Source organism: Pinus tabuliformis, chromosome X (assembly GCF_031772625.1).
Source record: "Pinus tabuliformis cultivar Carrire ecotype Pingquan chromosome X, CPIR1, whole genome shotgun sequence".
Taxonomy (NCBI): domain Eukaryota; kingdom Viridiplantae; phylum Streptophyta; class Pinopsida; order Pinales; family Pinaceae; genus Pinus; species Pinus tabuliformis.
In genome coordinates, this window is record NC_142308.1 from 691,993,212 (window position 1) to 692,019,689 (window position 26,478).

Consider the following 26,478-nt stretch of genomic DNA (forward strand, 5'->3'; position numbering starts at 1 on the left):
CCTGCTTTCAGGCAAATCTGTCGGCTGCTTGTCGGATGTGCCATGTCCAATTTTGCATATGGTAGGACTTTTTCCTATCCGAAAATCAAGCAGCTCGCGGCCGTCTGATGCGTCAAATCTTCTTCTCATTTTCTTCCTCTTGCGCTTTTTCTTTCTGGCAGGATGAATTACTGATGAGCTGGAACTTTCTGTCTCGAAACTATCAGATGAAGTATGCATGATATGTCTCTCTTTAGCCCGCATCTGATCTTTATCATTCTTAAGTCCATCTTCAATCAACCATCTTTCAACTGAACTAATAACCTCCTCATAATAAGATGGAGCTTGTTGCAACAAATGAGAAGGCTCCTGATCTATTGATGTTATCTGGTTTCTTTCATTTTCCAATTGCTGAAACTTTTGAACCTGTATTCTAATGGCATCCATCTGTCTAGAGTGTTCAACCTTTATAGCACTAATTTGTCTGGCATGATGTTCTTCCATGTCTTTTATTACTTTAACATTTTCTTCCTTTATGTTCATCAAGCAATGCTGCATGGAATTTATTTCTTCTTCATGATTCGCTTGCATGTTTCCAATTTCTGTTTCATGTTTAGTTTTCATGGCCTCAATTTCCTTAGCATGCTGATTTTGCGTGTCCTCAATCTCCTTATTACGTTTTTCCAGATGGGTGCGTAAAGTTTTAACATCATTAATAAGATTAGTTTGGTTGCTTTCCATATTTTTCACCAGCATCATTAAATCTTGTATTATTTGCTTTTGCTCTTCCTTTTCATTGTCATTTATCCCTGATTTTTTACTATCATGAGCTTGATCTGCAATAGTTCCGGTTGATGACACATTCTGATCTTGAACTCTTTCTTTCTGTGGCACAATTTTAGGGACAGAAAGCAAGCTGTTTGGGCTATCATATCTATCTTTAAAAGCATTGAGAATGTCTTGTAAAGAAGTGAAAAAATCATTAGGAAAGTTATTAAACCAATTCAAGGCATCACCCTCTAAAGAATGGACAAATAGACGCATCTTGAAATCTTCATGATTATATTGAGGAAGTCTACAATATATGGTCATTACACAAGTAAACATGTTTAAATGATGTCTAACAGCGACCGGATCATCACCCGAGAACTTAAATAATTTAGAAATGGCCTCTTTCGGAAGATCATGGAGATTATTAGTAAAATGACATGGTTTACATGAATAATCCATGATGAACAACAAGGGATCAAATGGATGATAGAAAAAGATTTCTGCTCAAGAGAATTAAGAGATGAGAGAAGTGGAGTCGCCACTTGAACAATGAATCTGATTCTAGGATCCAAAAAGTAACCACAAGCAGATATGAGGAAAGCTTCTTGTCTGGGAAAAATGAGGAAGTGGAGTCGCCACCCAAACAGGAAACAAACCCAAGAGGCGATGCTGATATGTGATGAAAAGATGCCAAAATACTGAATCTGCCAGCTCAACTGAGAGATGAGAAAGATGAGAAGATGAATGATTGTCGTTTGAAACACCGAGAACAAAGTTTCCCCGGCAACGGCGCCAAAAAATGTTGTCGCGCGGATTGACACGACAACCCTCAGACCGGGGGCTGTCACTCTGATCCCCGATCCCTCCGTTTAAGCCTGTCTCCCGCGGCTAAGGGGGGTAGACCCTGCGAGATGATGAGACCAACTGTCGACCAGTTGGTTGGGAGACACGAGACACGCTTAAGATAAGCACTAAAATGATTTGATTAATTTAGCAGACCAGTGCCTTAAGAGATTGTTGTGAAAAACGATTACTTGTTAAATGATATAGAAACATGAACCATGAACAGCAATCATCTATCATCAGCTAAAACATAATGCTCAAAACGATATCTGGCAACTGAAAATTTTGAAGAGATAAATGTCTTAAAACACCACGAGAATCGCAAATCATTATCCAGATATCAATTTCGTATCTCGACTTGAAAATTCAGAAAGATATAACATGAAAACCACTGAAACTGGCAAAATAATTTTCCACAAAAAAAATTTCGAAATTTTTTTTTTTTTTTTTTTTTAAATAAAATCTAAAAATTAATCTAAAACTGAACTATAACCCTAAAAATCCAATTGAATTTTTTTATTTATTTATTTTTTTTTTTTTTTTTTAAATTAAAATTAAAAAATCTAAAAAAGTAAAATTTAAAATCTATTCTAAAAATCTAAAAAAAATTAACTATACAAAAAGATAAACCTAAGTTTAAAAAACTAAATAAAATCTTTTTTATTTTTTTATTTTTTTTATTTTCATATAATAAAAGTCAAAACAATTAAAATCTAAAAAATAAACCAAAGATCTAATTCAAAATTAGGATCTAAATCTAAATGTAAATCTAACATTAAAACTATGCATAACCCTACAAAAATTTAAAAGAAAACTAATTTAATTATAAAACAAAACTAAAATTCTTTTTAATCTAAACCTAATCTAAACCTACGCAAGGATATGCATATCAAAAGAAAGGCGGAACCTACGTCTGGAACTCGACGGCGGCAGGGAAAAACTCGAACCAGTTCACCTGAAATGCTGGCGTTCACTGCGGTTTCAGTTATGAAGAGTTTTCTGTTGAATGACTTCCAGCATGAATCGAAATGGGTTGTTCGAACAGAGAACCGTGACCCAAACGAAAATTCCACTTGCTGGTTTGACGTGATGACCAGATCCGCAGGCCTTGCCGCTTCAAACACCAGATGACAGCGTTTTGAAGGAAGAGGCATGGATCGATTCTGAAGACGTGCAGGTGAAATCACGGTAACGAGTCGCCAGCAATAACCGTTTAACAACTTACCTTAGGACGTGTATTTCAGCTGGAGCGGAATGGTTTCGACTGAGATCGGATCAGCTCAGGTGGCCATGAAAAATCGACAATGAATTTATGATGAAGACCTCAGATCAATGCCTGACTATGATGAGCTTAGCCACGCAGATAAAAAATAAAAATAAAAAATTCGATTTGGAAGCGGACAGAGATTTTGAAACCGGATTTGAAAACACCTGAGGATTTCGACTGAGATCGATTCATGAATCATTTGACCCTTACGCTCTCAGCACTCTATGAATTCGTCTGACTGCGTGATGGCCTGCAGGGTTTTGATTTTTGCTTGTTTGAGACGGCTTTGAATCGTTTTGCTGCATCAATATACAGATTTCTTTTCTACGCCAGAAGGCTAGGAGCCAAGACACGTGAATAAAAGGGCGTTTCGATATCAATGTCTGTCAACGGCCCAAAAAAAAATTTGAAATCGATTTTAAAGAAATCAGCAGCAAGGGTTTTGCAAGAAGCCTGATTCCCTGAGCGCGGAAGGACTGCAGCTGCTAGCGAAATTGGATACGGACGAGGGTTTTTCGGAAAACTTTAACAATCCTGCAACCTGAGATAGACCTGATCATCCAAAAATAATATATACATAAAATCAAAACTGAAAACCCTAATGAAAACTGTATAAAGCAGAAATTTAAAACCCTAAACCGCTGATTAATGTACAGATTTGGCCCCTTAACAGCCAGATTCAGCCATGAGCACAGGAAAATATTTCAAAGAACAGAAATTTGAACTTTGCTGTGAACAGAAAGAAAATCTCTCATGCAAAACAGGAAATAAACTTTAAATGATTAACCCAGGGCCCAAAATCAGCTGGGCTCTGCAAAGAAAAGCCTGTGGGAGTCGGCTGGTTCAGCCTAGAACTTCCCCAAACGCCCACCAATATTCTTCACCTAAAGATTTCCTGCACATCTCAAGCAACCATCAATAAAGAGAGCAAGAATGCTGCTAGATTTCAGGAAATAATGGAGATACCTGCCATTATTTCAGAAACCCTACAACATTCAAACCCTAGCACGTGAGCAAGATACCTGTACTCACAATACTCTGAAAACCAGCTATTATTAACTGCTGAAAACTGAAATATGCAGAAAAACAGACATCTCACAGCAATTCCAGAGAGTAACACCAGCCAGTTTTGAACCCCAAAGTCTTTTTATTAACCAGAAAATCAGATTACAAGAGAGCTTTTTCAGTACAGACTCACAGATCAGATGATCTGAAATGACCCCTAGCACCCTACTTAAAGGAAATGCCTCCAACGGCTGGTTCGAGAGATCCATGTAGAAATGATCTCGACCGTTGATGAGGATCAAGACATCTCTTGATCTCATCCGTCAATTCATTCACTTAAAATATTATTACTTTATTAGTTAGGGTTTTTGCTTTATATTTCATTTTTTAATTTTTACTTATTTTATTATTTTATTATTTTTATTCATTTTTTAATTTTTTAATTCATTTTAAAATGGATCATCGAACTAAGCCTTCGGAAACATCACCTAGGACCTAGGACCTAAGACTCATGAGGGGATTTAAAACATTTTTCAACCCTCAGGACACATTACATCATGACTTTTACAATTTACATCTTAAGGGAGAAAACCCCTTTAACATAGACCCTCACAAATCACCCAGTTCTGCGACACAACTATAATCTAGCAGATCAACACACTAGGATTCTCCTAAAATTCCAATGACAAAATCAATCCCGGCTTTGGGGTCAGGTTTGAAGGAAAACTTTGCCGATCCGTGGATCGGTGAGACAAAAAACCTTCCGGGACGTAGATTATCATCAGAAAGTTAGGTCCACCTAGGCAAATTACATACATGACTCATGTCTGCTAAGATTATTTACAATCAATACATGCAGACTGGGTTTACAATCAAAAAGATCAAGTTGCTGATGATGGTAGGATGGCACGGACATGCTGATCAGGTGCTGCCCCTTTTTGCCAAGAAAAGGGGGATGTACTGCATGGGTAGTTGACCAGTAGAGGTCAACAGGTTCCATACTTGCGAAGCAGCAAGGGCTATGATCGAGCGGATGGTGGTATATCGCGCAACAGGTGAAAATATCTCGTCATAGTCTATACCTTCCTTCTGGGAGAAGCCACGAGCGACAAAATGAGCCTTATACTTTTCGGCACTTCCATCAACTGCATGCTTTATCTTGTAAAGCCATTTTGAAGTGACAATTGCTTTGTCCTGGGGTCTGGGGACCACATCCCAAACATCGTTTTTCATAATGGATTCATATTCCTCAGTGATAGCATCCTTCCATACTTGATGCTTGACGGCATTTGTGAATGACAAAGGCTCATTTTGGATGATCGTGCTCATGATAGTCAAGTATCCCTGATCCTGTTCGGCTTCTTACTTTCACAAAAGGTTCCTCGGGGTGCGATATGTCCTTCAACATCATCAAGTGTCCCCCTAAGCCATGAAGGCCTCTTCCTAGAAGAGGAAGGCTCTTGCGGAGAAGGATCAATAGGATCCATAGGTTCTTCCATATCGGGCATCGTCTCATCTTCTTTTTCCTTCGATTCCCTGGTGTCAGCTTCTTTAGATCCCCTTAAAGTAGGAAGATTGTCTACCTTGCCAAGAGCCATATCTTCGTCAAAGGTGACATCATGACTAATCTCGACTTCCCTTTGACCAGCTACATAGATTCTATAGCCCTTAGTATTTTCGCTATAGCCCATGAAGACTACTTTCTTTCCAAATGCACCCAATTATTCCTTTTTTTCTTTAGGCACATGAAAATATACAAGGCTTCCAAAAATTCTAAAATGAAATACGTCAGGTTTCTTACCGGTGAACATTTCTTCGGGAGTCTTGGAACACAATGCTTGATGAGGGCATTGGTTTTGTACATATACGGCGGTATTTGTAGCTTCAGCCCATAGAAACTTCAGAAGTCTTTGATCATGGAGCATAGCCCGGACAGCTTCCACAATTGTACGATTTTTCCTTTCCGCCACACCATTTTGTTCAAGAGTATATGGTGTAGTAGTCTCCCTCTTAATGCCAGCGTCTTAAAAGTCATGAAACTCATTGGATTCATATTCAGCCCCATTATCAGTCCTTAAGATCTTGATCTTCTTTTCGGTTTGATTCTCGATCAAGGCTTTGAAGTGTCGAAACCAGGAGAACACTTCATCCTTCTTTTTCAAGAAGTATATTCAAGTCTTGCGAGAATAATCATCTGTAAAAGTGAGGTAATATAAATATCCTCCCAAGGAGTTCACAGGCATCATACCAGATATGTTTGAGTGAACCAACTGCAATATATCGAAGGTCTTGCTTTGGCTTGAGGGGAATGGTCCTCTTTTGAGCTTCCCTTCGGCACATCCTGGACATACACCTTCTTGCTCTAATCAGAACTCGGGCATCCCGGCCACCATTTTTCTTACATCGAGTAGAGCTTTATAATGAAGGTGAGCAAACCTCTGATGCCATAGTTCGAACTGAAGAGATGTGTCACAAGACATGACACCCAGCAGACTTCCACCGACCTTGCCATCGCTAAAGGCCACCTTGTAGCCTTTGTCTTCCATTGTCAAAATGGACACCAGGTTCTTTTTGAGATCATGTGCATATAATACATCTTGAAAGTGGATGGTATTACCCTGATTCAATTGAAGAGTGACATTTCCTACGCCTTTCATGGGATATTTTGAATTATCTCCAAGAACGATTTCCAGGTTGGTTTCCTTCTCTATTAGATTATAGAGAGCTTCTTTGTAACCAGTGAAGTGCCTTGAGGCACCACTATCAATAAGCCAATTTCCCAGCGAGTCCGGAGGAGCAGTAGTAGATAGAGCTGCTGGTAGATAATATTCATCTTGCTTATTGTTAACAGTGTTAGATTCATACCTGGAATTTCTTGCCTTCTTGAATGGTTGTCCTCTTCCTTGATTTCCGGCACTTCTTTTACCTCTGCCATTTGACCTGCCATTCCTTTGATTGCCTTGAGAGGGATTTTGATCATCGTCTCGGTGTGAGTCCCTTTTATCAGGGCACTCCCTTGCATAGTGACCCGTTTTATTGCAATTGTAACATCGTCCTTTTCTTCCACCCTTTGGTCCAGCCTTTCCTTTGAATTTAGCCCCGGAATTGTTTCTTCTTTTAGTATGAGAAGAAAAGGCAGAGGGATGACCTTTAAGTATGGGCATTTCTTGCTCTTCCATCCTTGTTTCTTCTTGAATGCATCTGGCCATTAATTCCTCAAATCCAGGAATTACGTTATTGTTGAGAAGAGTAGTCCTGAATATATACCATTCAAATGGTAGTCCTCCAAGAGTTGTGAGTGTCATTTCCCTGTCAGGAATTACTTCCCCAATATATCGGAGATCGTTCTTGATCTCGGTGATCCTTAAGAAATATGCTTGCATACTGTCATCTTTGCCCTTCTTAATTTCCTTCATCTTATTTCTAAGAAACAAGACTTGATTTGCATCGTTAACTTTAAATAAGCTCACCAGTTTATCGTAGATTTCCTTGGAGGTGTTCAGCTTGGAAATATAGGCCACCAAGCGCTTGTTGATAGAGTCTCCGATGATCTTCCTTGCTTTGACTTCTCCCTTGGTCCATTTGTTCCTAGCAAGCAGCGGATGCATTTGATGGAGGCTCAACAATCCCACCTCTCACATGGTCCAACACTTCCTACTCTTCTAATGTTAGATCGAGAGACATCTTCCATCCGTGATAGTCAAACTTCTCACGGAGTTTGTCTTCAGGAAGGAAGTGTGTTGAGGACCCCATGATTTCTTTTTAAGATAGCCTTGCCAACCTTCTTTTCGGTGATTGCTTTTGCTCTTGCTTGGGGTTTGTCTTCACCTCAGCGTTGATACCATGTTAAATTATGGTATGTTCTATGCTTAGAGCAGTTTACTTAGTTTTCTTCTTATTAACCACAGATTAGCAATCACATATACATTAAGTAAAGCGCAGATAGAACATTAAATGATCAACAGAAAACAAGCCAAGACAAGAGACACAAGATGTGGCGGCTAGCCATGGACAAACCCCAATGCGGGGAAACCCTTTGATCAAATCTTCTTTTATCTTCAATAGTTCAGCAGAGAGAAATAGTACAAAATCTGAATTCTGTAATTTTATATCAGCAACAGCAAAACCTAGATCAGCAAAGTCAAATTTGGTCAAACTACCTGAAATTGACCTCTAAAATACTTGGTCAATTTCCGGCCAACTTGTTCTCGAACAGCTTGAAGAAACAGCCCTAGAACAGCCCCAAAAGTTCAGTCAATTTGCAGATTTCCGAAGTCAACTTGCAGCCCTAGACTAGGGCAGTGAACATTGATCAAACCAAAGGTCAAATCACCTCGATTTTCATGCAACCACACCCAATCCGCACTTCTGGAAGGTCAACGCTGGTCAAAGAGATGACCTGCTGCCGTAGCATCCTTTCTGCGTCTTCCTTGCCCTAGGACATCTTCCTTTCAGCCACATGTGAGAGAGAGAGAGAGAGGCTCCTTTTATACGTAGGAGAGAGAGAGAGAGAAGATGAGTGAATTGAATTTTTCCAAATGAGAATGCTCCTTGTATTTATATGCAAACATTGAGGTTGAATAGACATGATTGTTGGGCTTCTAAGCCTACATAAGTTCGCTGGCCGACCTTGACAATTTGTCCATAATCAAAATAAATTCATATCTCCATAAATACTTATCGGAATCGGATGATCTTTAGATCAATCCTACACCTCTCGATGAGAGGAATCTAGGAAAAATAACAAAAGCCATAAATAAGGTGATCCACATGGAGTTTGGCCCTAGTTGCCAATTTTAACAGTATCCTATATAACAAACAAAAGAAGAAAAGAAAAATATATTATTTTAAAGCATGGGTTTCATGCTCATTATTGATGGTCTTCTAGGTAAATGCATGTTCTTCATGCTTCTGGTGTTTGTTAGGTCTCAGGATTTATTGTCATGAGTCAATGGAATCAACATCATGTTTATAAGACCCATCTGAGCAAAATGTAATTGGAAGAAAAAAATATTTTGAGTCTAGAAAGTCCTAGAAACTCCAAAAGCACAAGTCAGCCCTAGCAATTACAAGTCAGCCAAAAGAAGGGAATTTGACCGCTTGGAAAGGTTATATAAAGAAGCAATTCGACCTCATTTGACACACACTCACTCAAGAAGTTCGATCTCAAGGAAAAGTTTTGATCCATAGCTGGGAAGCAAGAAGACAAGGAGAGCAAAGGTCTAGAAGAAGAAACGAAGGACGAAAAACTTGTTTTGGGCTATCTATCTCTCACACATGTGAAATCTAGGATTTTTGCAGCTACAGAAGAGGCCGAAATTGCATATCTGAGTTGCAGTAGGACAAAGTGCAGTCTCTTGTTGCTGGAAGGAAGGATTACCCTATAGTGACCTCATTGACCTTGGTTGGAGTTGCATTCCTCAAGGAAGGTCTCAAGAGGAGGTTGAATTAGGGTTTTCTGTAGCAGCTTCAAGGGTCGAAGTTGCAAGTCGAAGAATCCATACTGAAGCTGGGAGGTCGAAGTTGCAGGTGAAAGTTGGCTGGTGCAGAATCAAGGAAGGATTGATTGGAGGAGCTGACTTGGTACTTGGAGAAGGACTTGGTCTAGGATTGGGTGTTTGTTGTCTCATTGGAAGCAAATTCTATAAGAACAGAAGAGTTTACCGAGATTTTCCCTTCGAGAGGTTTTGCCCTGGCTGAGAGCCTAATTTCTATGGCCTTTATTGTTACTGTTTCATTCATGATATTTGTTTGATGAAAAGATCTAACTCATAGTTGCAGGGGAGCGCCCCCCCCCCCCCCCCGAACCCGCTCCCGAATCGCGCTCCGGGGGGGAGCGGCTCGGGAGCGCGCTCCCAAAAAAAAAATTGCGCTCCCTGCCATTTTCGGGAGCGTTGCAGGGAGCGATCGCTCTGTCGCTCCCGGATCGCTCCCGAGCATTAAAAAATCGCTCCGGGAGCGTTTCGACGAGCGTCGGGAGCGATACGGCGGAAAAAATTCTTGCGGACACCAAAAAAAATCGAATTTTAAATTTTTTTTTGTTTTAAAAGCCCAATGGCCTAAAAAAATTTCATTATCACTTCATTGAGCAAGAGCTTGGAGCAAGAGCAAGAGCAAAGGAGCGAGGAGCAAGTGCTGAGGAGCGAGGAGCAAGTGCCGAGGAGCGAGGAGCAAGCCTGCAGAGGTAAGTAACTTAGTAATTTAGTTAGTTTAGTTAGTTTAATTTAGTTAGGTAGTAATTTAGTTTATTGAGTTTAAAAATCATGAATTTAAATTAAATTAATAAATTAAATTAATTAATCCCAATAAATTGAATTAATTTGCAGATTTAAGAATCAAAACCCTACAAACATCAAACACCATGGACCTGGCTATATTTCTTGGCATTTTCCTCTTCTTGGTCCCTTTTATGGTTATTATGGTGCTGGAGAGTAGGAAACGGAGGGACCAAACTGAAGAGGGGGATGAAGAAGCTGGAGAAAGTCAAATTGGTGAAAACCCCGGTGAGGAGGAGCTGGAGGAGGGTGAACATGACCCTCAAAAAACTAAACAAGACCAAACTCCATTGTGGAAATATGTTAACAGGGCTGAAACAGGGAGAGGGGGTAGAACCACTAAATTTCATTGCCCCCATTGCAACACTGATTACACAGGTTCATACACCCGTGCTAGAAGACACCTCTGCGGAAAAAGGCCATGGGATGGAGACAAACAAATAGGAATCAAAACTTGTACAGCAGTGTCAACAGCGGATAGAGCCAAATACATAAGGGAAGAGGAGGAAGCCCAATACAGATCAAAAAAATCAAGGGGTTTCTTTGAACCAAGCTCACAATCACAAAGAACTCCTTCAGCATCCTCCCAAGGCAGTGGATATGGAGGCAAAGGGTCATCATCTTTAAGGCGTAGAACCATATCAGATTTCCTTGATGAGGGGTGTAGGAATGATGTGGATTCAAAGGTTCACAGGTTTCTCTATGCATGTGTAATACCATTCAATGTTCTTCGCTCACCTTATTGGCACGAAATGGTTTCTGCCATAAATGATGCCCCTAAAGGATACAAGAGCCCTGGGTATGACAAGGCAAGAACCGTTGGCCTTGATCATGAAAAAGCAAAAATATCACATTCTTTGAATAGAATGACAAGTTCTTGGACTGACCATGGGGTGTCCATTGTATCTGATGGATGGACAAATGTAAAAGGCAAGCCATTGATAAGTGTTCTTGATGTGTCCGTTAGTGGTCCCATCTTTCTAACTGCACATGACTACTCAGACAAGTTCAAGACCGCCATCAACATTGCAGAAGCATTACTTGAAACAATTGAGCGTATTGGCCCATACAATGTCATCCAAGTCATCACTGATAATGCTCCTAATTGTAAGGCAGCGGGAGCAATTATTGAGGATAAATACCCCAACATATTTTGGTCTGGGTGTTTGGTTCACACATTGAACCTTCTGTTGCATGATATTGTCAAGAACAAAAATGAACAATACCAATGGATTGGTGATTTGTACAAGAAAGGCAAACAAATGATAAAATTTATTACAAGTCATAGCAATACCCATGGCCTTTTCCGCAGTCACTCAAGATTGGAGTTGTTGAAGATTGCAAAGACCAGATTTGGTAGCTATTACCTCACCTTCAGTCGACTTTTGAAGGTAAGAGAGGCATTAGCTAGCATGGTATCAAGTCCACATTGGCAGGTATTAAAGGAAAGGGCTACAAATGTAGCTAACATGGGAGGTTTTGAAATGGTGGAGGAGGCCGCTCTTGATGGGCAGTTTTGGACAAGTGTGAGGCAGGTATTGGATTTCACCAAGCCAATTTATCACATGATTCGGTTTGCAGATATAGACAAACCAGTGATTGGCAAGGTGTATGAGCAAATGGATACCATGTTGGGGGAAATAAAAGATATTGTTCATAATAGAGACCCCAACTTGTACAAATCGATTCATGATTGTGTGTGTGAACGGTGGAATAGGCTTAATCTTCCACTACATTGCTTGGCGTATATCCTTACGCCAAAATACTACTCTACATCTTGGTTGGGCCAACCTGCAGCAGGGGGTGGGGTTAGGACCAAACCCCATTTAGATCCAGAGGTAACTAAAGGATATTTGGAAGCATTAGAAAAGTTGGTACCTAACAGGGAGGAATGTGCCGCTGTGCACTTTGAAATAGGCAAATACTTCAGTGGCACTGGTTTGTATGGTAACTTCCATGCAATGGACGACAGAGATAGATTTGATACTCTCACATGGTGGGAAACATATGGCGGGCATGGACTTTTGCCAAAATTGGCAAAAAAAGTTCTTTCACAAGTTGTAAATACTTCTTCTGCAGAGAGGTGTTGGAGCACCTACAACTACAGACATAATGTGAAAAGAAACAGACTCAATGAAAACCGAGCAGAAAGCTTGGTTTATGTGCACTACAACTTGAGGTTGTTGAGTCATTACTGTGATCGGGCTTATGAGGATCCAACATATAAAATTTGGGACAATCACCTAGAGGATGACAATTTGGAGGATGGCATTGTACATATTGAAGAACTGGAAGAGGAACTTGTAAGGGATGAAGATGAAGCAGCTGCAGCAGCCATGCCACCTCCACCTCCACCTCCACCATCCAGTAGCAGTGCTCGAGGTCCGAGTCTTGTTCCTTTGTTGTCGCCACCTCCATCTACACCCTCACGTAGAGGTTCTAGTTTTGGTCGTCGGTCTGTGCGGGAGACTCCTAGAAGACCACCACGACCTGCTTATACTCCTCGAGACTCTCGTGGCAAGGGCCACATGTAGATTTATAGTTTACTTGTCTTTTTTAGTTTCTATTAGACTTTAGTTTTCATAACTATTGAGTTTTGAGTCCTTGACTCTTGACTCTTGACTCTTTCATATCATAATGATATTTTTTGTAAACAATATATCACTGTGACAATGAAAATTTGAAGTTTGAAGTTGGGCCTTGGCAATTATAACTCATTGGTAATGATTGTGAATTATGAATATGATGCTTCGTGAAAGACTAAAGTTGTTTCATTTCATTTCATTATTCATGTTTCATTTTATAAATTTATAACATTTCATATCATGTTAACAGTTAGAAGTTAGGACTTAGAAATATCTTAGATATTACTTCTTGTAATGGTTAAACTTAGCTTACAAGTACAACTTTGGTGATTTCAATTTTGAAAGCTTGAAGTTGAAATTTTAAGATTGAATTTGATGAATCATGATTCATGAGACTCAATATGTTGCAGTTGTAATATGTATTTTACTAACTTGTGGACATGGTTGATGACGATTATAATTTCTAGATGATTGATGTGATATGGTTCAATGATCAATCTATGTTTTTTTATGTTTTTTATGTCTAATTCATCATTCTACATGTTTTTGTTGACATATCTGTATCAAAAATTAAAAAATATAAAAAATATATATTTAAAAAAAAACGCTCCCGGATTCGCTCCCAAACCGGGAGCTTCTGAAAATGGTCGCTCCCGCTCCCGCTCCCAAGCAACATGGATCTAACTAAAGAACATAAGAAGATTAACAAAGTTCACAAACAAGTATTAAGGTTAAGGAAAATTATATAATAAGCTACCACTTCGAATTTTCCAACACTACGGCTTGTTCCACAGAGAAGTACGATATGACCAAATTTTAAGTTTCAGTGAAGAGCTCGACTTGCTTCAACACGTCATTACAGAACTTGAGAAGATTTTGCTTGCTATTATATGAAGAGAAACCTATGTCGGGACAAATAGAAAGAAGCAAAGAGATTTATCAACTAGGGTGGAATCTTGCACCATCGAAACTGATTTGGAGAAAGGGGTCTTAAACCCTCAGAGCTAAGCTTAAGAAAACAGATGAATTGATCCACAATTGATGATGCCTCATTTGATCCCAAGCTTCCTCTATTAATAAATTTTCCATGGGCTCCAACAAAGTGAGGAGTTGTGTGTGCAACCCCTAATTTAGCCCTAGCCAAACCAATTTTTGCCCAATATTGCCCCAACATAGGAAAAATTGGGTTTTTACCCCTTTAACAAGACTATAGCCTACGACGTCGCATAGGCTATTATGTCCTCCATAAGCCCTCAATTTGGAGAGGACATTACAATCCCCCCTTCCCAAAATTGCTTGCCCTCAAGCAATTGTAGACATGGGTGCTGTAAAATTTGTTCTCCCTCCCAAGTGCATCCTCCTCTGGTAAATTCTTCCATTTAATAAGGTATTCTCGGATTACTCGTCTTCTTAACTTCTTTTCTTGTACAGCCATGATTGTTTGTGGAATCAATTCTGGTTGTCCTTCTTCGTCTAATGGAGGCAATTTGATTGAGGTGATGACCTGCTATCCCACAACCTTCTTGAGACATTACACATGGAAGGCGTTATGGATTTTGTTGTCGCTCGGCAAGTCTACTCCTATGCTCTTTCACCAGTCCTTCGGAGAACTTTGTAAGGCCCATGAAACCTTGGTTTCAACTTTTCTACACCGCTTTGCTTGAGTGTAGATTGTCTATAGCGTTGCAATCTCAAGAAAACAAGGTCTCCTAGCTCAAAACTGTGTTATGTTTGATGCTGGTTTGCGTACATATTTTGCCGATTTTGAGCAGCCTGCATGTTTTCCTTGGGTACCCTGAGAATGTCCTGACTCTCCTGTATCCAGTCTTTAGCAATAGGTGCCCTACAGTTTCCAAAAATCCTGTCGATAAAGAATGGTGCATCATATCCATATAGCACTTTGAAAGGTGTCATCCCAATGGATAAATGGTGAGTGGTACTGTAGCAATGCTCCCCAAGGTACAACCATTTGATCCATGCTTTTTGTTGACCTGTCACATAATTAAATAACTATACTTCAATCCACTTATTCATGATTTCTGTCTTCCCATCTGTTTGTGGGCGATAACTAGTGCTAGGGGTTAATTTTGTTCCCACTAGCCTGAAGAGATCCTATCAGAATGCACCCAAAAACTTGTTGCCCCGATTGCTAACTATATTTTTAGGTAGTCCATGGAGTCTGAAGACTTCTTTGAAGAAGAGTTCTGCTACTTGTTTGGCCAAATAGTCAGCTGAGATTGCAAAGAAGTGCGCAAATTTCGTCAATCTATCCACCACGGTATAGATACAATCTTTGCCTTGCGTTTTGGGCAGCCTTGTTATGAAGTCCATTGAGATGCTCTCCCATTTTTGTTCTAGAATTGGTAGAGGTTGGAGAAAACCTGTCGGTTGTGTATGCTCGACCTTATTTTCTTGGCATGTCATGCATTCCCTGACATATTTCATCACATCGTCCATGAGACCTTTCCATGAAAATCGTTCCCTAATTTGTCGTTAGGTTTTGAAGAACCCCTGGTGTCCAGCTGATAGAATGTCATGCGTACCCTTCAAAATCTTCTCCTTGAATGTCGATTTTGGAACCAAGTATCTCTTGTCTTTATAATAAATAATATCATCGACTATTTTATACCTATCATCATGTATGAGTTTGTCGATCAGTGCACAAGAAAACTGGTTTTTGGCGTTCCAGTTTTCTGCAAGCTCCATGAGGGAACATGTTGCCGATTTCCTGGAGAGTGCATCAACCACGGTATTCTTCTTTCCCTTCACATACTCAATATCAAAATCATAAGTTTGGACCTTACTTACCCATTTTTGTTGTTGTTTATTCAGGTCCTTTTGTTCCAAGAAATGACGCAAGCTATTGTCGTTTGTCCTAACTACGAACCTATTTCCCACCAAATATTGTCTGAACTTTGCCAAGGCATGCATGATAGCCAACATCTCCTTATCATATATGGAGTAAAGTCTCTCTGTATCTTAGATCTTTTGAATTTCGAATGCAATGGGGTGGCCCTTTTGCATTAAGACAACCCCTATTCCTTCTCCTGATGCATCACATTCTAATATAAAGGGTTGACTAAAGTCAGGGAGGGCCAAGACTGGACATGAGCTCATCACTTCTTTGAGCTTGTTGAATGTCTTGTCTAATTCTTCTGTCCACCTAAATGCTCCTTTCTTCGTCAAATCTATTAATGGTGTGCTTAATTGAGAGAACCCTTTGACAAATCGTCGGTAATAGCTACAAATCCCGAAAAATCCTCGTAACTCAGTCAGATTCTTAGGTGTGGGTCAGTCCAATATTGCATGAATCTTCTCTTAATGCAATTTTACTCCCTTTGCACTAATTATATGTCCCAAATAAATGATTATCGTCATTCCAAACTCACATTTTGGTGCCTTGGCATAAAGGGATTGTTCCTGCATTATGCTCAAAATTTCATCCAGATATCCCAAGTGATCATCCCATGTCTTGTTGTATATGAGGAGGTTGTGAAAAAATACTAGTAAGAATTTACTCAATTGCTTGTTGAAAATGTTGTTCATGCAAGATTGGAAAGTGGCGAGGGCGTTGGTTAGTCCAAATGGCATGACCAGAAACTCAAAGTGTCCATAGTGGCATCGAAAAGTTGTTTTTGGCACGTCTTTCTCTCGAACTCGAATTTGATGATACCCTAATCGTAGGTCAATCTTTGAAAAGTATATTGCTCCATATAGCTCATCTAGTAACTCATCGATCCTAGGAATAGGGTACCTGTTCTTGATGGTTTTTTTGTTGAGAGCTCAGTAATCAATACACATTCTCCACATGCCATCCTTCTTTTTCACCAAAACCACCGACGAGGCAAACAGACTTGAGTTGGGTTTGATGTGTCCCATCACTAACAATTCTTGTATGGTCTTTTCTATCTCGTCCTTGAATTTCTTTGGATGTCGATATGGTGTGGTGATTACTGGCTTGGCCCCTTCTTCCAGTTCTATAGTATGTTCAAATCCTCCTTTTGAAGGCAATCCTGGGGGAATATCACCAAATACCAGACCATGCTTGTCCAGCACTCATTGAACGTTGGCTTTGTCCTGTGGTGTGCCACTATTGGGAGTTTTTTGGCTCATAATCCTACATTCTACAGCATATGCTACATCTCCATGCCTAAATATGGCCTCCATTCTATTGGGAGAAACTTGTGGGCACCCATTTGTCATGCCCTTCAAAACTACCTTACTGCCATTAGGGGATTTAAATTCCATTCCCAATGCTTGGTAGTCCATAGTGTGCTTCCCCAACGAATACAACCATTGAACCCCCAATACAATATTAATATACGCAAAATCTATTACGTAAAAGTCACTAGTGAAAGTATAATTACCAAGTGTTGCACTCAAACCTAGGATCATCCACATGCAATCCAAGTTGTATCCATCTGCTATATCACATCAAGGCCCTCGAATTCTTCAATGGGAAGTCCTTTCCTTGCTACTAATGTTGCATCAATGAAGTTCTGTGTAGCTCCCCCATCAATTAATGTTGTGATGCGTTGTACTTTGACGACTCCCCTAATCCTGAAGGTTTAACATCTAGGGATTCTTGAAAGAGTAACAATCTTAACTTGAGGTCGAGTCTTCTTCTCTTCGTTGAGCTTCTCCTCTTTCTTAGCTTCCTCCTGCGGTGGTTCTTCCTTTGGACTACTAGGCTCAACATTAGGAGCGGGTTCTTTATCATTTGAAGTGGGTTCTTCTCCTTCATCCTCATTGTCAGAGACCACTTCAATGTATTGAATCTTTCCTTTGCCTAAGCAGCGATGTCTTGGTTCCCATGGTTCCTTGCAATTGAAGCATAGCTTCTTCCGCCTTAGTTTGCTTCGAGTTTCCTCATCCAACCTGTCTCTCCTGGGCCAATCTCTTTGAAAGGGTTTATTCTCCTTATCCTTTTGAGGGATGGGAAGCTTGGATGAAACCTTAGCTTTAGTTGTCGTATTTCCTGTTGAAATTTCGTGACCTTGGATCTAGGTTAGAGTCTTAAAATCACTAACACTACCAAACCAAGAATCTCAACCATAAACTACTTTGCACAGCAGAAATATAAAGCAGTAAATCACATATGCACAATATACACAGTTTTAAACAAAATTGTACAATAATGTACAATCACCAATCTTCATTATATTAATCCAAATCTGATAAATACAACAATCTATGGTTACCAGATACAATGACAAACTTGGTTGCAGCACTTCTATGACATATCTTGTCCTATCGGTCCTTTGCTTCCATACTTCTCACTGCTGGTACCTTAGTCCATCAAGGCATCTACACTTCAAGACTCCAAGAGGGCTGCCTCCTATCACTGTTGCAAGTCACGTCTGCTACAGTGAACACGGGCTCATCAACTGCTCTTTGGGTAGGCCTAATTCCTGAGCTCCAATCTGCCTATCTAGCAATCATTTTCGTCCATCAAAGTGTTGCACATAAGGCTGCAATCCTTCACCCAAACACACACCAACAACGTCCTTCTTATCTGTTGCTCTAGGGCTACTTTGGGTAGCCAATAGCTGCCCTCCAAGCAACTCTATGACACCCAATCTCATCACTGTCGATTATGCTCCTAGGATGACACTTCACCACCTCGCAATGTCATCCACATGGCACCAACAGGCTGCTCGATAAACTGATCCAAAACTGGTCAACTCCTTTGACCCAACACATACCAAAACATTGTTGTTTGTGACTCCTGCACTGCTACAATTTCTGGGACTGGTTAGGGCACACAACACAGTCCCTAACCATCCTCAAATCTGGCCCAAAATTGCCCTTATGAAATGTGGTTGTCCTTCAATGGGAGGTTGCCCCTCCACGCTGCTCTTTTAGGGCAAATTCAAACCCTTAAACACAGACTTATCCTCCTAAAAAACAATGGCATCCTACAGGTGTATAGACAGACTTGTGGCAGCCTCTTATGAGGACTGTCCACCCACCAAACAACCTCCAAACTAACTCCCTGTCCCTGCCTTGGTTGTGGCCTACAAGAACAAGGATTCGGCCCTCCCACCAATAGTTCTGTCCTCAAAAACGGTCCCCTGAACAGACCTTAACCCACACTGTTTTAGATCCTCCTTTGCTGCGACTAGGGCATATAATTCTTCTCTCCAAGGAGTTCTCTTTCTAAGGTATGTCTTGCACAAGATTGGATGCTTAAATGACCTCAATACGCCTTGTATTTATACACATACAATGGCTCAACATCTCACTTGAAGTGACACATATCAAGTCGGCCTACTTGACAACCAAATTAATTTGTCAACTTCAAAAATTCATATCTCTCTAACGACAACTCAGATTCGGACGATTTTCGATGTGTTGGAATCATCTTTCCGAGCACTATCATCCTCATCCATCACATGTTGTGAATCCATCATGGTTTTTCCCCAAAACACGATGGGTGCCAAAACCCCATACTTGGGTTCCAAGCCCACAAACTACCCTTGTGGCGCTTTGCCCTCCAAACCCTGAACCCTGGGGCTTGGAGTACCTCCCAAGCTACACAAATCAAAATTTCCCATGTCTCAAGTCTTCTTGATGGCATCTTAAAAGGTTATGGGATTGATCATTGAACGCCTTGACCTAGCCTTGTAGGGGCTCGGTTAATGCCTCTGTAAAGAGCATGACTAATCGTTCTTCCAATATGTCTATCACTATGACTGCAATTCATTCAAATTCTGCAATAAGTTCTTCGTGCAATCTGGTTCGTTTGAGTTGTGCCAATTCTTTGAAGTGTACTTCTTGATGCAATCTTAAAGGGTTATGGGATTGAACGCCTTGACCTAGCCTTGTAGGAGCTCGGTTAATGCCTCTTTAAAGAGCATGACTAATCGTTCTTCCAATATGTCTATCACTATGACTGCAATTCATTCAAATTCTGCAATAAGTTCTTCGTGCAATCTGGTTTGTTTGAGTTGTGCCAATTCTCTGAAGTGTATGTTTGGGTTCTTCTGATCAAATCTATCTATCAACCTATATGTAAAGTCTACATAAGTGATGTTTGCATGTCCCAAAGTGACCAATCCATGATACCACCAATCATTTGCACCTCCTTCTAGGTCTAGTGCCACGAATTAGATGGCGTCTGCTTCTAACATAGAGTTAAGTTTGAAGTAGGTGTCTAATTTTTACACCCAAGCCCTTGCTAAACATTTGGATGATCAATTAAATGAGGGAAGAGAAAGTTTACTTACCTTGCGCATTAGATCAGAATTTCGTTGCTCCCTTGGTCTATCTCAGAATCTGATATTGCTACTGAAAATAGTCATCAAACAGTTTATTTGGCTCTGTTGCTTCTAAGGCTATCGTTGCCTAATTATTTATAAATTGAGGACGTAACGATCCAGAATTTTTGTTGTTGGTTGCCCTAGCACTAGTGTGTACAGGAGGACCAGGATTATGGTTATCCGTTATTGCTACCTTCAAACATGATCCTATTGTTTCTAGCAATGTTTTGGTTACCTATGAGTTGGACCATTAGTTAATTGAACTACTGTTGTCCTTGAGCTAATACCCGAGCAAACTCCTCTTGGCCTTGAATCAATTGTTGTCCTTGCATTAATATGTCTATCATTTTTTGTTGCCCCTAGAGTATTGCATTTAACAAAATGTCAAGATCTTGTCATCCTTGCCCTACTCTTTCCCCCATGGTTGAACGTTGTGTGTTCATTTTCTTCCTTATTGTGACGTTGTTGGTGTCTGCTAGAAGCATACAAGACTTAAGAACTCACAAGCTGGCAGGATGCTTGTGCTTTGATACCATTGTAATGATCTAGGGCAATTTTGTTTTTTAGGGCTTCTTATTTTGCCTAGGGTTTTCCGCATATTATTAGGGTTTTGTAACAAATCATTTTAAAAAAGGCTCACAATACAAGTATAGTCAATATTGTTCCAACAATACATAGCTCAATTAATACAACAGTCATCAACACAATATGGTAAACCACAAATTAATCCAAGACAAAATCCAAATTCCAATGATGAACACGATGCTTGTCTATCAATGACCCAGCAATATTACGTAATCTGAAAGCAAGCTTAATTCCAATAATCGTTCAATAACCAATGGAATTCCCAATTCGATCCAAACAATGTGTACAAATTCAATAAAAATGCCCTAATCAGTGGTCTGAGCCTTTCTGCAATGTTGATAATTAATTAGATACCTGAATGGACCTTAGGTCTGGATTCGACCTTTATCTCAAATCTGCTTCAATCTAAGTTCTGGTACTTACACAGGATTTACACTTACTGTTAGGGTCTCGATCTTGTGGAACGAAGCTCGGAAAACCTCCTTGCTCCTGCCTCAGGAGACTCAGCGTCCCTAGAATCAAACGACGACATAAATCCTTTGTTTATGGTTAAGGGTTCGGCCCAATGGTATGAAGCACAGAAACCCTCCTAGCTCGACGTCCCTAGAATCAAACGGTTGTACAGGAGAACTACGATTGGACACCGACTAATTGCACAGATTGGAATACGTTCAAATCATGTGACTGCCCCAGACTTTGCGATATGCTTCAGGGTGATAAATGTAGCAAGTTTGCAGAATTGTTGGCCAGTGTTATGACTCAGAAATTCATCTATATTAGGAACTACAGCCTATTCACAGAGAAATACGATCCGCCCAGATTCTAAGTTTCAGTGAAGAGCTCGTCTTGCTTCAAGATGCCATTACAGAACTTGAGAAGATTATGCTTGCTATTTATGAAGAGAAACCTGTGCCAAGACAAATAGAAAGAATCAAAGAGATTTATCAACTAGGGTGGAATCTTGCACCACCAAAATTGATTTGGAGGAAGGGGTCTTAAACCCTCAAAGCTAAGCTCAAGAAAATACATGAACTAATCCACAAGTGATGATGCCTCATTTGATCTCAACCCTCCTCTATTTATAGATTTTCCATGGGCTCCAACAAAGTGCGGAGTTGTGTGTGCAACCCCTAATTTAGCCCCAGCCGACCCAATTTTTTCCCAATATTGCCCCAACATAGGAAAAATTGGGTTTTTACCCCTTTAACAAGACTATAGAGTATGGGGCCAGATAGGCTATTATGTCCTCCATAAGCCCTCAATTTGGAGAGGACATTACACCATGAGTTTGTTGGAATGTTGGGATGTGTGTAAACCCCACATGATATTGTTGAGAGTGCACATTGATCACTATGTGGTTGATTGATCGACTATAGCATTGATCACTCGAATGATCGAATAGAGCTTGTTTGATAACATGGAGACAATTTGTTGACATTATTGAGGTGGCAATGATGTAGCCTCCCCATAGAGCATTACTATACCATGTATTGTTTGGTTTATTCACTAACAACATTGATCATTTTCTATTGGTCCCTACTTGAACAAAATTAAGAGGGGATGTTCATGTAATTTTATTGTTGACCTCCAAGTTGTGTTTAAAAGGTGGAAGATTAAATCTTGGGATATAAGTAAATCCAACTGATAGTCATTGATAGGGCCAACTGACTAAAAGAGCCAACCAATTAGGGCATATGTAACCCAACTAGGTGTCTTGACCAACCTATCTGGACATCTTGTAGGTTGTGGACCCACACTTGGGGTGTTCGATGAAGAACCCAAACCTATATATTGAGGAGACTCTAATCTCATTTGTATTGAATCATATTGTGAAATGAAATTGTATGAATCACCATGCATTGCAGTGATGATCTGATTTATTTTCATATTGAATATTAGGATATCAAGGATACCCATGACATATCTTGTCCCTTGTGATGATGGCTTGGCTATGGTGTCTATGGTTTTCTCTCTTCTCTAAGAGATTTCATCTATGCTTATGATATGCTACGTTATGGGTTAATTATGGTTGTGTTATATGCGAAACTCCAACATTTGGACTTTAGAGGACATTAATACAAATTTCAATATCAATTTCAATTTTCTGGATTTGTGGATAGAAATAATGGCCCTCACTATGACCTCAATCCTAAATCTTAAATCAGTCATAATGTTCTGGGACTAAGAAATGTCAAATACAAGGCCAGTTAAACCTAACTATATCACATTGGAACTAGGTGCCTTTACCCTGATATCAGGAAATAAATCCCCAATTCATGATTGGATCGAGTGACAAGCATTAAAAAATCAGACGTAAAACCCATTATCTTGCACAGGAGTTAATAAGGGGCAAGAAAATAAAAGCATCATGCAAAATGCAATATTGAAGAATAGAATGGAAATTGCACTTGTTCGTAAGAGCATACAAAGAAAGGAAGGTCCTTGAGATGAAACACGTAGCTTGCAGACTTTTGATCCCAGTGAGAATGGGCTGCCTTTGGTGTGTGATACAGAACCTGCATGGAAAAAGACATACAAGATTATTAATACAGTGTCACACTGTTAAGAGACTATATCTGATGTAAAAGAAATTACATAACATCAACAATGTATGAAATCTTTATGATAAAGACAGAAGAAAAAAGTCTTGAGAAACATTCTTATATAACATAAAGGTAGAATTTCAAAAAAGAAATTAATAACCTGGCTCTCCACAGCTAAAGTTGCTATAGGAGCCAGTGTCTCTACCAAAGGGGATAAGAAACGATTCTCTAGCTTCTCAAACTCCCTGATGCACAAAAACGGAGAGGACTTAGATTCTAGAAGAAATGGCAATCCCAGAAAAGAACATTTCTCATCTACAAACATGAACAAAATCAGTAATACAGTTTTATATATTCCTTTGAACAAAACAAATAATTAAGTCACATATTAACAACATTTCCAAAAATATAAGTGAGGCTCTTGAAATGATACAACTTCACTAGAACCATGAAATCATCATTCAATTATAAGACGACAGAAATTACATATGTTTGATGTTTTGCATCAATGCTAAAGACGATAAAGAATTCGATAACAAATTTGAACTACAATTGCCTTTATATTTGTTTTATGTGTGTATACGTGTTTATGTGTTGTTAAAGCAAAAAGAGCCTGAGCAGCTAGGTATCTGATGTTTTCCATGGCTGGAAGGCAGTTAGCAGACACCTATGCATAAGAAATATAGATCATGATAGCAATGAGCATCCAACCGTATTGATTGGGACTGCAATGACCAGCTAGCCTCACATGCTACAGAAGGGTTGATCTATTTTTTTTTCCTGTATCTAATATAACAAATATACAGTTCTAACAAATAATAAGATAAGGAATTATTTCAGTAGAATTGAACTTTAAGAACAGGCATTTGCATTTGTTTCTTAGAGACAATCAAGGAAAGGAAGCTAGAAGAAATAGCTCTGGTTTCTTAATTTAGCAATTTGGTAATTTACCTAATAAGCAATAAAATGAATTTCAAACTCCCATGTATACAGAAAGCTACAGCCATTTGCATTTGTTTCTCAGCCACGTTCAAGGAAAGGAAACTAGAAGAAATTGCTCTTGTTTCTTCATTTGACAATTTACCCAACAAGCAATAAAATGAATTTCAAACTCCCCATGTATACAGCAAGCTATAATCATAAAAGGTGAGACCAAGTAATAAAACATTTATCTAAGGACAAAAAGCTCATTGCATGAATGAAATGTTCAATAAACTGATCTAACAAAGTCAGCTACCATGTTTAATAAAACTTGCCTTTACAATCATGCCTAAATGTTAGCTACTCTTTCCTACAGATCATAAGGTAAAGTTCGCATTCTTGAGACAAACCAAAATCTAGCGTGCATGATTCTTAAATTATATTCTTCATCCCTTGTAGAAAGGAATGCCTAAATAGCACATACAATTCAAATAAGGAAAGATAAGAACATTGCTATATGTGAATCTCACTTAAAAATTAAAATAACAGTCAAAAAACCCTTAAAACACCAACATAAAAAGCCACAAAGCATTTCCATGCTGTTCTTCCTCAAAGGCCTTAAAATCTATGTTTAAAATTATTGCACAAAAATATGATGTTGAAACTGAAGAAATCTAAGCAGGCTATCTGTTCTTCATGTGTTACTATACCATCCAGTTCGGATGCAGACTGTTTTAGGCCTTTTCCAGTCCAGTTCAGAGTCCAGACTATGAACCAGTTTGGGATCACTTCTTAACTGAACTGAACAGTTCAGACAATTCGAAAAATAGGATAATTTCCTTTTTTGCGCATTTGGGTTCGAAGAGGACAGTTTGGTTTAATAATCAGTCGAACCAGCCAATTCTAATTTGAACTGGTTGATCCAAGAAGAACCCTGAAAACACACACCCAAACACAAAAAACAGAACTTTGGTTGCCATGAGCAACCAAGTTATCCCATTGATTATGAACAACCACATCAACTCATGCAGCAGACATATGTACAGGTAAGGAAAGGGGACTTCTACATTCAAGCTAAAAAAGCGACTTTTCAGCAGTGGATAGCCTTGGCATATGGTTATCAGGTGTATGAAGATCCATTTGATCCAAAGGATGTGAACCTTGCCATGGTGGGCAGGCCGCAGTATTTTCATTCCCAGACATACTTCACAAGCTCTCAGCCTTCCCGATTAAAGCAGCTGACTATAAGTCGTGGTTTCCAATGTATTTTCAATTCTCATGAGTTTCTCATCAGTTGTTTGTGTATGTGACTAGGGATAGCCAGGGAGGACGACAGTCTTTGTGCAGGTTCTAGTTAGAGCCACCGTCAAAATCTCCCTTGCTTACCAACACACTGAAAAACATGAGTGAATGGCCATATGCCTACACTGAGAAAGATCATTCTAATAGCCCCACTGATCAGTAGATAGAAGAAACCTGCAGTAATACAAATAAACCTTGGCACTTACTTGACTTTCTTCAACATGATGAGCATCCCATGATGAGCATACCAATACACTGAAAAACATGAGCAAATGGCCATATGCCTGCACTGAGAAAGATCATTATAATAGCCCCATTGATCAGTAGATCGAAGAAACCTGCAGTAATACAAATAAACCTTGGCACTTACTCAACTTTCTTCAACATGATAAGCATCCCATTGCAGGAGCCGGCCAGATCATGAATGAGGTTTCAACATATGCCTTATGCACGTTCGATGTTTCATAGTTTTGGTTAGCAACCAAACACAGAGGTAAAATAAAAGGTAATGATAAATTCATCTACTGGTTCCATTGGTAATATGATTTCACCTAACATGTTTTGCTTCTTTTAAGTAGATTCGTATAGGACGAATAAGCTCTTTATCATGAGTATTAGATTAGATTAAATATTTTGTAGTTTCAATTTGTGCTCACATGGTTTCATTTCATTGATGTGATGTTTTTTCATGCTTTAGTTTAGTTATATATTTTGCCTTGTCATGTTTCCGTTTCTGCTATTTACTTTCTTAGATAGGTTGTCATTTCAGTTCAATTTTTATTGCCATATTAAGAAGGGATAGGACTTTGGTCCGATTCTCTCCCTATATTGATGATGTATTGTCAAGCTTTTAGGTGACAGGTGGAAGATTCTGAGGTTGTCACATCCTCCCGAACACAGCATGTATCCCACCGTCAGAGCCACTTGTTACCCTGCACGTCAACAGGGGTACATAAAAACTTTTGCAACATCTTTCATCACCTTTGTAAGCTCAAGGTCACAAGTCAAAAACAACATAAAAACCATTTGAGGCCCTATATTAGGTATCCTAGACCTATGTCATGTCTTTTGAGTCTGTATCTTGTTGTCTTGATCAAACCATGCCTCAACCCTTGAAGTTTCACCTCGGGTTACTCTCAT

At 39.5% G+C, this 26,478-nt stretch overlaps 1 protein-coding gene across 1 annotated transcript in view; it reads right to left on the reverse strand.

Annotated features, from left to right (window-relative positions):
- The window catches only part of LOC149141867 (GPI transamidase component PIG-S-like protein), a 155,835-nt gene that overhangs the window by 63,062 nt on the left and 66,295 nt on the right, over positions 1–26,478 (reverse strand). Inside the window, exons 3-4 of the mRNA XM_089450069.1 lie at positions 23,276–23,360; positions 22,999–23,088 (exon numbers count right to left, since the gene is read on the reverse strand). Of these exons, the coding sequence (XP_089306195.1) occupies positions 22,999–23,088; positions 23,276–23,360 (175 nt within the window). The remainder of the gene's footprint in view (positions 1–22,998; positions 23,089–23,275; positions 23,361–26,478) is intronic.